Source organism: Leuresthes tenuis, unplaced genomic scaffold (genome assembly GCF_036924035.1).
Source record: "Leuresthes tenuis unplaced genomic scaffold, fLeuTen1.0.hap1 SCAF_8, whole genome shotgun sequence".
Classification (NCBI taxonomy): domain Eukaryota; kingdom Metazoa; phylum Chordata; class Actinopteri; order Atheriniformes; family Atherinopsidae; genus Leuresthes; species Leuresthes tenuis.
The window spans coordinates 2,760,356-2,773,471 of NW_027325362.1; the positions used below are offsets into that span (position 1 = coordinate 2,760,356).

At 44.8% G+C, this 13,116-nt stretch overlaps 2 protein-coding genes across 2 annotated transcripts in view; both read right to left on the reverse strand.

Annotated features, from left to right (window-relative positions):
- The window catches only part of LOC140312735 (endothelial PAS domain-containing protein 1-like), a 486,153-nt gene that overhangs the window by 97,798 nt on the left and 375,239 nt on the right, over positions 1-13,116 (reverse strand). The window lies entirely within an intron of this gene.
- Positions 5,083-6,070, reverse strand: LOC140312534 (SLAM family member 9-like). Its single transcript, XM_072390320.1, has 2 exons — positions 5,304-6,070; positions 5,083-5,208 (listed from the first exon to the last, which is right to left on the reverse strand). Exon 1 carries the CDS (start codon positions 5,958-5,960, stop codon positions 5,319-5,321), a length of 642 nt encoding a protein of 213 aa, XP_072246421.1. The 5' UTR covers positions 5,961-6,070; the 3' UTR covers positions 5,083-5,208; positions 5,304-5,318.

Below are 13,116 nucleotides of genomic sequence, written 5' to 3' on the forward strand. Positions count from 1 at the left end.
CTCCATGTTTCTAACCAACCAAAGCTGTGTTTTTTGTGTCTCTTATGAAACTTTTCTAGATTTTCAACCCTTTGTCATACTGGAAAAACTCCATTATAAGCTCTGGCCTGAATAAACCCAAACAGTGGGTTTCCATTCTCACGTTTCATCTCCAAAGGAGACATATTCTGCCCTTTTTTCACCGGCTCAGGTCTTAATGGTACAGAGAGACAGCACTGGAACTCCTTTCCCATCTTCTGATTTACACTTCAGTTCAGAGAGATTATCTCAGGGCTGTATTAACTGTTCTTTACAACCTTTAAAGCATGTTATTACATTATGAGAGCTCAGGCCGCTGATAAACTGCCTGAAAACTACTGAAAAGGCACATTCTCATAGATACTCACTGCAAAACGTTCCTCTGGGCAGGTAATAACGCCACTGATCCCATATCAGCTCCATCAACTTTAAAGGGGATACTGGGTCCACTTCATCCACAGCATGGCTGCAGCACAGCTCATTCCCTCCGGTAAGAACGTCCATCTTACTCAAAGTCTTCGTTCACGTTGTCAAAATCTGATAAATATCCTGCCATGTTGCACAAAACTATCAGCAGCAAACTCTGTGTGAAGTTAGCCGACTGTCACAGAGCACGGAGTGAATAAACTGTGCTGCAGGGGGGCGTGTGGATGAAGTGGTCCCAGTAGAGTGCCTGTGTAGAAATCCCTCCGTTAGCTCTCCTATAGCTGCAAGTAGCCACATAACAGCAGCTATGAGCTAACAGAGCTATAGCACACGTTCATTCATTCATTCTTCTTAAAGTATTGGTGAAATAAAGACAGATAATGCCTTATTTAGAGGCTCTAAGCCCCGTTCACTCCGTTATATGGATCTCCAGTTATCTAAATATCTTCCGAAGGACGCCGACTTTCACCAAACTGTTCTCTGTGAGCAGATGAACGTATTTCATGCCAGAAATAAGGTCCAGGTTTAAAAATACAGGAGTTCCCCTTTAATTTCAACTCCATTTCTCTGCGTTCTGTTTAAGTTTTGGTGGCTAACGTTAAGAGCAGCTGCTTGTATGGCAGATGTACATGAAAAAGCAGACTTTTGAGCTTCCAAATAGTTTGGTTTGAGGTCAGATTCTGATGCTGGGATATAAAACATCATTAAATCATTTATTTCTAAGGTAAATGAGGCAGAGAGCGGAGGCTGGATCATTTTGTAAGGTGAGACAAATCGAAACTAAAACACATTTTAAGTTAGATGGGACCAAAATAAAATGCCACAGTTGTGTTCATGGGTTGGTAATCATGGCAGATACATGCAATCTTTTCCAGTATTAACCCAAAGACAGCCCAGTGAGACATGAAGCACCACCCTGAGGATCATATCAGTGCAGAAAGCAGGCTGCAGCTGCAGCTTTCACTGCACCAGCTGAACAGAATGTAAGATTTTTCATCAGTGAACCTAAGATGCAACTCAGGGGAAAACAATAAGGACCAAGTGTCTGAGGAATGGCTTTATTCTCCTGTTTGTGAGTCGGGTGATTTTAGCCTTGGCTCCCCTCCAGCCTCCTTATGAGGACCTTGTCTGTTCCAGAGTAAGTGCTCAGGAATGACGTTCGCCGTGTCCACTTTGTGCTTCGGGGCGCAGAATGACAACCAGCCGGCCTGAGACACACCCAGAGCCTCTTCGTCTCATTCTGAGGGCCTTAGTGAAGGACATCCAGAATTTATGCTCTCACCTTGTCTGACGCAGATTCGGTGTTTGCTCGTAACGGTTCCAGACATCCTTCAGCTGAGGCTGCAGCAGCTTCATCAGCTCTGCTGTTAGTGCAGGTCCAGACAGACGGCCGGGTCAGGGCTGAATGTGTGTTCTGACACATCCTGATTGTGATTCTGTTCGGACACGATACAGATCGGATCATTTCCAGTGCAGACGGAGCACAGTTTAGGATGCTTCTGATTAGATTTTTATCCTTTGGGGTAAACGGCACAAGCATCTCTGTCTCATAGCCTGTTGTCCCAGAACCTTTTGAAGGAAGAACTAAGTGAGGAGAATGCGCCCACCTGAGTGGCGCTGAACGGCCTCCTCCTGCAGATGGAGGAGGACGTGCTTCACAATCACATTATGATCCAATTATTTCTGACATTTTTGAAAAACTGGTTTGTTTTCCTCTGTGGAGAGTCATCCACTGTCACTCGAGCTCCATGGAGCCGACTCTGTGCTGGAAAACAAACTATCAGCCTCACAGAAGACAGCGTATTTTACCCAAAGCGCCTTCCACCGTCTGCACAAAGTCATCTACGGCTGGCCTTTCAGGCTCATTGTTGTTCAATCTGAGCGATCTGTCCTCAGTTCAAGCAACAAACTGTTAAAGTTCTGCATTATTTTCACTCTCAGACACTAAAACTGGAGGAGGCCAAGTCCAGGTGCTCTCTTCTCCATCTGGACCCGGATTCTGGCTGCTCTGAATGAGCTGGCAGAGCTCGGTAATGTGCATGTGCGCGTGCATGTGATCCTGCATGTGATCCTGCCTCCTACTTGCAGACCATAATGAAATAGTGTATTGATGCCACACCTGTGGGTGTCCACTCGGGTCTTTTGTTGTGTTCCTGAATGTGAAAGTGAGAACAATAACTGATGAATATGATATTTGAACATTAGAAGTGTGTGTGTCCCGATACTTTCTGCACATTAGAAGTGTGTGTGTGTCCCAATACTTTCTGCACATTAGAAGTGTGTGTGTCCCGATACTTTCTGCACTTTAGAAGTGTGTGTGTCCCGATACTTTCTGCACATTAGAAGTGTGTGTGTCCCGATACTTTCTGCACTTTAGAAGTGTGTGTGTCCCGATACTTTCTGCACATTAGAAGTGTGTGTGTCCCGATACTTTCTGCACTTTAGAAGTGTCCCGATACTTTCTGCACATTAGAAGTGTGTGTGTCCCGATACTTTCTGCACATTAGAAGTGTGTGTGTCGATACTTTCTGCACATTAGTAGTGTGTGTGTCGATACTTTCTGCACATTAGTAGTGTGTGTGTCCCGATACTTTCTGCACATTAGAAGTGTGTGTGTCCCGATACTTTCTGCACTTTAGAAGTGTGTGTGTCCCGATACTTTCTGCACATTAGAAGTGTGTGTGTCCCGATACTTTCTGCACATTAGAAGTGTGTGTGTCCCGATACTTTCTGCACATTAGAAGTGTGTGTGTCCCGATACTTTCTGCACATTAGAAGTGTGTGTGTCCCGATACTTTCTGCACATTAGTAGTGCGTGTGTCCCGATACTTTCTGCACATTAGAAGTGTGTGTGTCCCGATACTTTCTGCACCTTAGAAGTGTGTGTGTCCCGATACTTTCTGCACATTAGTAGTGTGTGTGTCCCGATACTTTCTGCACATTAGAAGTGTGTGTGTCCCGATACTTTCTGCACATTAGTAGTGCGTGTGTCCCGATACTTTCTGCACATTAGAAGTGTGTGTGTCCCGATACTTTCTGCACTTTAGAAGTGTGTGTGTCCCGATACTTTCTGCACATTAGAAGTGTGTGTGTCCCGATACTTTCTGCACATTAGTAGTGCGTGTGTCCCGATACTTTCTGCACATTAGAAGTGTGTGTGTCCCGATACTTTCTGCACATTAGTAGTGCGTGTGTCCCGATACTTTCTGCACTTTAGAAGTGTGTGTGTCCCGATACTTTCTGCACTTTAGAAGTGTGTGTCCCGATACTTTCTGCACTTTAGAAGTGTGTGTGTCCCGATACTTTCTGCACATTAGAAGTGTGTGTGTCCCGATACTTTCTGCACATTAGAAGTGTGTGTGTCCCGATACTTTCTGCACATTAGAAGTGTGTGTGTCCCGATACTTTCTGCACCTTAGAAGAACTGTGTGTAGAAACCGGATGGATGGGGTTCAGCCTTTCTGTCTGTAGATGGGTTTTATTTTTATAGGAAGTCATTATAGAAAAAGATTGTTGAACTCAGCCTGATCTAAATATGGAGCTGAAGTTTCATATTAATACAAACTGTGCAGCAGAAGTTAACAGATTACAAACATGCATCTTTAATATAAGAATATAACAGACTATGATATACAGGAATGATGTTATTTCAGAGAAGGAGCAGATTCTGTTCCCCGAGGCGTCAGTGGGGTCAGCTGGGGTCAGGTGGGGCTTGGCTGGGGTCAGGTGGGGCTTTGCTGGGGTCAGGTGGGGCTTTGCTGGGGTCAGGTGGGGTCAGGTGGGGCTTTGCTGGGGTCAGGTGGGGCTTTGCTGGGGTCAGGTGGGGCTTTGCTGGGGTCAGGTGGGGTCAGGTGGGGCTTGGCTGGGGTCAGGTGGGCCTCGGTGGGGTCAGGTGGGGCTTGGCTGGGGTCAGGTGGGGTCAGGTGGGGCTTGGCTGGGTCAGGTGGGGCTTTGCTGGGGTCAGGTGGGGTCAGGTGGGGCTTGGCTGGGGTCAGGTGGGGCTTTGCTGGGGTCAGGTGGGGCTTGGCTGGGTCAGGTGGGGCTTTGCTGGGGTCAGGTGGGGTCAGGTGGGGCTTGGCTGGGGTCAGGTGGGGCTTTGCTGGGGTCAGGTGGGGTCAGGTGGGGCTTGGCTGGGGTCAAGTGGGGCTTGGCTGGGGTCAGGTGGGGTCAGGTGGGGCTTGGCTGGGGTCAGGTGGGGCTTGGCTGGGGTCAAGTGGGGCTTGGCTGGGGTCAGGTGGGGTCAGGTGGGGCTTGGCTGGGGTCAGGTGGGGCTTTGCTGGGGTCAGGTGGGGTCAGGTGGGGCTTTGCTGGGGTCAGGTGGGGCTTTGCTGGGGTCAAGTGGGGCTTGGCTGGGGTCAGGTGGGGTCAGGTGGGGCTTGGCTGGGGTCAGGTGGGGCTTTGCTGGGGTCAGGTGGGGCTTTGCTGGGGTCAGGTGGGGCTTTGCTGGGGTCAGGTGGGGCTTGGCTGGGGTCAGGTGGGGCTTTGCTGGGGTCAGGTGGGGCTTTGCTGGGGTCAAGTGGGGCTTGGCTGGGGTCAGGTGGGGTCAGGTGGGGCTTGGCTGGGGTCAGGTGGGGCTTTGCTGGGGTCAGGTGGGGCTTTGCTGGGGTCAGGTGGGGCTTTGCTGGGGTCAGGTGGGGCTTGGCTGGGGTCAGGTGGGGCTTTGCTGGGGTCAGATGGGGCTTGGCTGGGGTCAGCTGGGGTCAGGTGGGGCCTCGGTGGGGTCCTTTGGGGCTCTTTGTCTTCTTTTTGCCCTTCTCACACTGCCTGAAATGAGAGTTGTACAAAATGCAGTCATGAGCAGAATCTGCAGAGCTGTACGTCAGTTTCCCTGAATTCAGATGAAGAAGCCGATCACAAACCGTTCCTGTAGCTGCTCAGGGTCCCACCAAAGGGAAGAAGGCGTTTGGGAATGGTTCGCTGTCTGCCTCACTCACTGGGTTCTTCAGTCTGCAGGAGAACGTTTCAACACCTTGTGTTTCCTCATCATTGGTGATGCTCAGGTCCTTTTCTGCCTCTGTCCACTTTCCGCCTCCTTTCTTCCAGAGATAGGTGACAGGTTCAGCTCCTGAAACCTCTGCTTCACAGCTCAATGTGCACACTTTAGAGGTCTCTTTGTTGCACGTCAGAGGTCTCAGAATGACCTGAGGCTGGGATACCTTCTTTATCCCCACAGTGTCATAAACTACATCATGGTACTTGAAGTTGACTTCCACCGTGAAACTTCCATCGTGATCTTTCGTCATGTTGCTGATTATCAACTCTCCGGTTATCACATTCAGGACTGTGTTAGTTTTAAAGCCGCCGTAATATTCCAACGGAAGCACCCTTTCAATCCATTCAGCCACAATATTGCCCTTATTCTTCCATGTGATGCTGGTTATGGGTACAGAGAGCTGAGGCCTGAGAACGAGCTCACCGCCAAGTGCGAAATAAACTGTTTCAGCCCGGGCCTGAGTAACATCCAGGGCCGCCGACAGCCACGCTGCCAGGAGCGTAAAACCAGCCAGGGTCTTCATGTTAACTTTTCAACAAGTTACCGATGGAATATCAACCTTTATAAACGGCAAAAATATCGACTGGTCCACCGGAGAGGTCCACACCCTGCTTTTGCTGCCTTCTTTAAGGGAGAATTACGTTAATTTGATATGTTAACGGTCATTTTTCGGTCCATCGCGAACACATACGTCAGTGAGGGGAACAGAACACGACAATACACCAGTCAAACCGAAAGCAAAGAACACGAGCGTGTTCCCGTAATGTTCTACTTTAGAGTACAAACACATTTGAACTAATCTACACATGACAGTTTCTATATAACTCCCCTGATATATGATCATATAAATGTGCCACAATGCTGAAAATAATCGCTTCGTGTTAGAAAAATGAGGTAACGCTGCTGGGATTTAGAGAAAGTGACGTCAGATCTGACCGTTATAAGGTGACCGATATGTTTGCCTGAGGAAATCTCACTTAAAAATGCTTCTTAAATTAACAATACAATTAGAAATACCAAACAGACGAAGATTTTTAACTATGATTCATAAAGATTAATAAGTAAGGTGTGCTTTGCTTTGTTGGTAACTAATAATAAGTGTGTTTTTAACTAGCATTCCTTTTATTAAACTTCCTTCTATAATTTTTTCACATATTTGCCTTGTTGAACAGTATTTGCTGTGTTGATGAAGGTCGGCATGATGTGCACCTCTTTGTTAGATTATCAATTAATGAATGAATTAAAAGTCTTAATAATGCAAATGGGGAAATAAAAACAGCAACAATACCCAATTGAATTGATCAATGTGCGTAAAATAACAGTCAATCAGCTTATAGATGATTTCCAAATAAATGAATACATTAAATGAAGTGAAGAAGCACCTTAAAAGTCTCAGATAAAACATAAAACTGCCCACAAGAAACGGCAACTGTTAGGTAACCATAGCAACATTACCGATGCTAATTAAAGATTACAGTGTTATAAAGACAAATGAATCGGTTAATGTTTATGATATGACACATAATAGTCTGCAACTGTCCCAGGAGTGAAAACAGGCTGTTCGTCCCTAATGATTCCTCTACTTTTAGCTGTCAGATATGACTTTGAGCTCATATTTTACTGAAAAACACCTTTACATATGATAAACTGACCACTCTAAATGCTATGTATGCCAATATTAGTGGATGCCACTAACCTGTGTAATAAAGTAGGTGATTTGGAATGGGAGGGATGTAGTTTAACTGGTTAAAGACGTCGTAGATTTGCAGAAGATCACACGAGAATGATCAAAAGTCCCTCGGACAAGCGAATCTGCAGCTGTGCAACATACTGGCTGGTGTGTCATCGGGCAGGGTCCTGAATCAGACATCCCGCTGTGCAAAGCAGCTTTTCAATTACAAACAAGTAGGAAACCGCAACCATTTCCACTGCAAATGAAGCAGCCAAAGCAGAAAGGCTGGGTCTACATTACTTTTACATCATAGATTCATGTCCTCTTTAGTGAAGACATGTGTCATCAAACCTGTGACATGTGCCTCTGAGACACCGTTAGCCCCACAACGGCTCGTTTTCTTCTGATTTGTACTTTAGAAAAATGCTAATTTCATCTGAACGTTTAACAATATTTCAGCTGGAGACTGTGGTGCAGAAAAAATCAGTTAGAATCTGCTCAGATTCAGGATTATATGATGCTTTACATAGATGCATCTACAGAAGGTTTCATCAGGACTTAAACACCTCTGTGGTTTACTCATTAAACATCTGAAGTGGACAGTGGTCTGTCACGATTTATTTTTAATTATTTCCTGTTTTATTTTGAAAAACCACTAACTTTCCCCTCTGGTTTCAGGCACTCTTTACCAGCCTTACTTTGAGCCACAGATTCCACGAGCCTGCAGAGAAGCGAGCCTCCTGCAGAGCTATCTTGTTTTGTCATTTATTCTTGTCCTTAGTCATAGTTTATTTATTAATAACGGTAAGTTTCATAGTCATAGGAGTGTTTTTTGTTCCTGAGATCCTGTTAAAGGTGTGTTTAAGTTTATAGTTAAAGTTTCATGGAGCCTCTGCTTCCTTTGTTTAAATCCGCCTCCTTAGGAGAGCGTGTCTTTGTTTTGTTAAATTGTTCGTAGCGTTTCTGTTTCCCTCCTGAGTTGGAGCAGTTTATGTTTATTAGATTTCATAGCTGCGCTCATCCTCCGCCGTAGTTACTGAGGAGAGCCTTTAGGATTTTCTTTGCCCGTTACTTTGCTCTGCTTGGAGATCCTCGCCCTGCCTTGCTGTGCTCTGTGTGTTTGTTCATTTAAATCTAAATCCCTGACATGGTCAAAGAGAAACTAGAAACTCAGACCCTTTTACCCTTTTTTTATTATCTTTTATTAGTCAAACAAAGACTTTGCTGCAATAATGAAGAAATAATGAAGGTGAAACCATCATTATCATGAAAATATCATGTGCTAATCAGATTATTTTGTTATTATTTTAATTGGCTCCTGTGAAGCTTTTATTTGAGTCGTTTCAGTTTCACGAATAGATCTTTTTCTTTTCAGAGCTTTTGGTGCCATTATGGAGGACCCCCGGGGAACCGCCTCTGATGTTTTATGAAAAGGTGAAAAAGAGACTTTTCAACTCTCCAAATCTGTACAATTTTTCAAACAATACACAGCAGGTAATGATGGTGAGAAAATCTATGCGGAAACGTCACTTTCTTTCCTGCCTGACTCCTGCAAAAGGTCTGTCTGTCAGTAGTAATCAGCTAATTTTGGAGTAAATGGACCCCCTGTGAGGGTCTGTCAGGCTGAACCTGATCTGAGCCGCTGTAAGTCAAGTTGAGCTAAACAGAATCAGCTTTAGCACTTAGGGCCTGGAGACAAAGAGGGAGCCTCTGTCACTTCATTTTCCCTCTGGCTTCATCCATTTCTCTCACAGCTCATCCTCACCATCACACCACTGAATATTCTCCAGAAGGGTTCCAGTCATGGGAGGAAGCTGTGCAAATGCACGTGTATTTCATGCAGCTTTTACTGCTCTTTCTGAGGTCTGCAGCGGCTGAAGGTTGTGAATACAACCGGCCATCATGCTGGAGGTCTCTGAGGATTAAAGGTGAAAGAGGTCGGCCCAAAAGGTTCGTCAGACTGAATTCTAAGAAGGTCACTTGTGAGAATTACTCACTGTAATAATGGACAGATGCAGCGGGCATTCACAGAAATAATGATGTTTGAGGAAGCATAAAACATACCAACAGAGATAAAGAGTCTCCAGAAAAGCCCAAAACCTGCACAGAAGACCAGATGCAGCAAAAAGACTAAAGTTTACCAGTAAGATGAGCTCATATTGTCTTAAATGTCCTTTCAAATTCAAATAAAAGTGACCGAAATAACTTTTGATTAAAATCCTGCAACTTTGTCTTTCCTCGTCTTTTTCCAGGAGGTCCGTGGTTATTTCAGCAGGACGATGCCAGACTTGAAGCAGCCTGGCTTCATACACACAGAGTGTGTGAGCTCGGCTGCCTGCCTGCAGTCCACATCTGTCTCCTGCTGCAGATGTTGGAGCATCATGAAGAGGAGAACCAGACAACAGCAACCAGGGACTGCTGAGCAGCTGGAATCTGGGATTCAGCAGGAATGGAGACAGATTCCTGTGAAAAACTCAGTTCAAAGCATTAAAAAGAGTCATTAAAGGGGAACTCTGGTATTTTTAACCTTATTTCTGGCATGAAATACGTTCATCTACTCACTGAGAACAGTTTGGTGAAAGTCGGCGTCCTTCAGAAGATATTTAGATAACTGGAGATCCATATAACGGAGTGAACGGGGCTTAGAGGATGCAGCCTCTAAATAAGGCATTATCTGTCTTTATTTCACCAATACTTTAAGAAGAATGAATGAATGAACGTGTGCTATAGCTCTGTTAGCTCATAGCTGCTGTTATGTGGCTACTTGCAGCCATAGGAGAGCTAACGGAGGGATTTCTACACAGGCACTCTACTGGGACCACTTCATCCACACGCCCGTTGCCCCGTTCTCTCTGTTATATGGATCTCCAGTTATCTAAATATCTTCCGAAGGACGCCGACTTTCACCAAACTGTTCTCAGTGAGCAGATGAACGTATTTCATGCCTGAAATAAGGTTTAAAAACACCGGAGTTCCCCTTTAAATGAAGCTGATGGAACACAATGGAAAACTATTCTAGATGCTGAAAGCATCGCTATCATCAAATTTATTTGCCATAATTTTCCAAGTATAATTAAGTTTAATTTAGAAAATTCACCAAATGTTTGAAGTCTCAAGTTGTATAAGTATAATACAACATTTAGTTCATAAGAGTGCATAATGAGGAAAGATAATAAGCGTAGATGTTGATGCCAAACGTCTGAAAATCTGGTCAACAGTGTTCCACCTGGACTTAAAGAACAAACTGCCCTGCACTTATTTATCCTCAGACACACAAAGCAGTACTTCCAACACAAGTGATGCAATCACTGCTCAAACATGAGGGACTGAAAGCAGCCGAGAAGCTCAAACAATCCCAGAGGATAGAAAGAGAAGATGCAGTAAATAAAAGCTCATCTTTCAGTGAGTGACTGTCCTTTGAGCTGGATGTCCAATATGTGGACTTTCTGCCCTGATCAGGCCCAGTAATAATGATTGTTTCTCACTTAGATTTGTGGAGGTTTTGTCTTCTTTGTCGGGACACACTGACGGTGCTGGGGACAGTTCATGAGGGAGCTTAGACACTGTGCCGCAGACGGATGAAATCAAACCCAACATCCAGATCTTCCTCGGTGTCAGCAGCTAAATCTACCCTCATTTATCTTAAGTCTACAAGGAAGGCTGCATTAGAGACGCCACCTGTCCCGTTTGGTGCACTTTCAGCTTTTATTGATCGCCCAGGTTCACGCAAACACCAAGAAGAAGCCGAGCAGGTTGAGCTGTCGCAGGAGCTGCAGGGAACAGACGGCCAACTCAACTCGTCTCTGACACCTTTTACTTTAAGGTGAAAAACAGTTGCAGTACGGAAGCATACAGGCTCACAGCTCCTCTAAGTATCACCGGCTTATCAAAGCTGTCACAGCATCCCTGCCACAGCTGAAAAGTGCTCCGACGCCTTGAGGCATAGCCTTTTGCATCACAGAGCTACGGTGGAGAGGAGACCTTTTTTATAACCAGTGCAAATGTTAAAGCTGGCAGATACACGCAGATCTCTGGGATATTGTCCACGGACGGTATTAAGATCTAAACATCTTCCCATCCTTGTCTGAGGTCATAGCCTCGCCTTTTCCTTTGACATCCTGTTTATTTACATCATTACTCTGAAAGTCACGCTGAAGCGTGAATACATCACTTCTTTTATGAGAGTATGTTTTGTTCTTCCGTTAAGACGAGGCTGAAAGGTCATAGGTCAATAAGACACAGCAAAGAAGCAGGTCTTAGCTGAATATTACAGACCTCTGTCTTTATTTCTTCTGTGGAACACGTTTATGACACCAGAGGAGCGTGCTCTCCTTTTTCTTCTTCATGTTACATGATGTAATGAGGAGAAAATTATCTTTATGTGGCGTTTCCCGACACACGAGGTCAAGCTTTCTCCTTTTCCCCACAGAGAGCTTCACAGAGTCAGTGCCTCACAAATAAAACAACACCAAACTGAGTGTAGATTGAGCCCAACTTCTTCCATTCGTTTGCATTCTGGCCGCCAAGCAGCTCCACCTGAGTAATTTAGGGTTCTGAACACAATCAACGGAAACTCTCTCCTTTGGAAACATAAATGTTAATGGAATTCGGAACACTTAATCACTGCAATTTCATTTGATCCTTGGCCCTGAGCCGTTTTATTTATTCATTTATTTTCAGTGTGTGACCATGAACATCGCAGGCTGCTGATGAGAATTAAGTGGAAAAAAAGCTTCTTTAGGCTGGGACTACATCACCTTCTGGGTGGGTAAGCTCCATATGGAATAAATCTACATGATTTCTTTTCTATAGAGCAGCACAACCATCTGTTCACGGATGAAATGAAGGCAAAAGATGCCGGTTTGCTGACATCATAGTGATGAGAACGGTTATATCATGAGTGATCTCGATCTGCCACACAGTGTGTTTATCAGGGAAATCACACAAGCTGCATCACTGACAAATTGGTTAGTTGGACTGTTGAGAAAAAGAGCTGCTGTGCAGAAGAGGAAGTCATTACAGCTCAAATATCCCTCGTTTTTGACCACTGGACAAGACTCTGGCATGTGAAAATGATATATTGTACAAATGATGGACAAAGCTGCATCCTCTGGTGAAAGTGAAGCTGATGTGGAAGCGTCTTAGAGTCCAATAGCAACGGTGGCCTCTGGTCACTGGCTCCAAAACATTTCCAACTAACATAAAAACCATAAAAAAAAAGAAGAAAGAATCATGATAGTCATTAGATTTTTCCCATATGTCATTATCGTGTCTCTTAAAGGGGAACTCCGGTATTTTTTAACCTTATTTCTGGCATGAAATGCATTTATCTACTCACTGAGAACAGTTTGGTGAAAGTCGGCGTCCTTCGGAAGATATTTAGATAACTGGAGATCCATATAACGGAGTGAACGGGGCTTAGAGCCTCTAAATAAGGCTTTATCTGTCTTTATTTCACCAATACTTTAAGAAGAATGAATGAATGAACGTGTGCTATAGCTCTGTTAGCTCATAGCTGCTGTTATGTGGCTACTTGCAGCTATAGGAGAGCTAACGGAGGGATTTCTACACAGGCACTCTACTGGGACCACTTCATCCACACGCCCCCCTGCAGCACAGTTTATTCACTCCGTGCTCTCTGACAGTCGGCTAACTTCACACAGAGATATTTATCAGATTTTGACAATGTGGACGACGAGTTTGAGTAAGATGGACGTTCTTACCGGAGTGAATAAACTGTGCTGCAGGGGGGCGTGTGGATGAAGTGGGCCCAGTAGAGTGCCTGTGTAGAAATCCCTCCATTAGCTCTCCTATAGCTGCAAGTAGCCACATAACAGAGCTATGAGCTAACAGAGCTATAGCACACGTTCATTCATTCATTCTTCTTAAAGTATTGGTGAAATAAAGACAGATAATGCCTTATTTAGAGGCTGCATCCTCTAAGCCCCGTTCACTCCGTTATATGGATCTCCAGTTATCTAAATATCTTCTGAAGGACGCCGACTTT

What these genes read in the sequence shown, in the direction of transcription:
- LOC140312534 (XM_072390320.1), bottom strand. Translation starts at nt 5,960, where the DNA reads ATGAAGACCCTGGCTGGTTTTACGCTCCTGGCAGCGTGGCTGTCGGCG.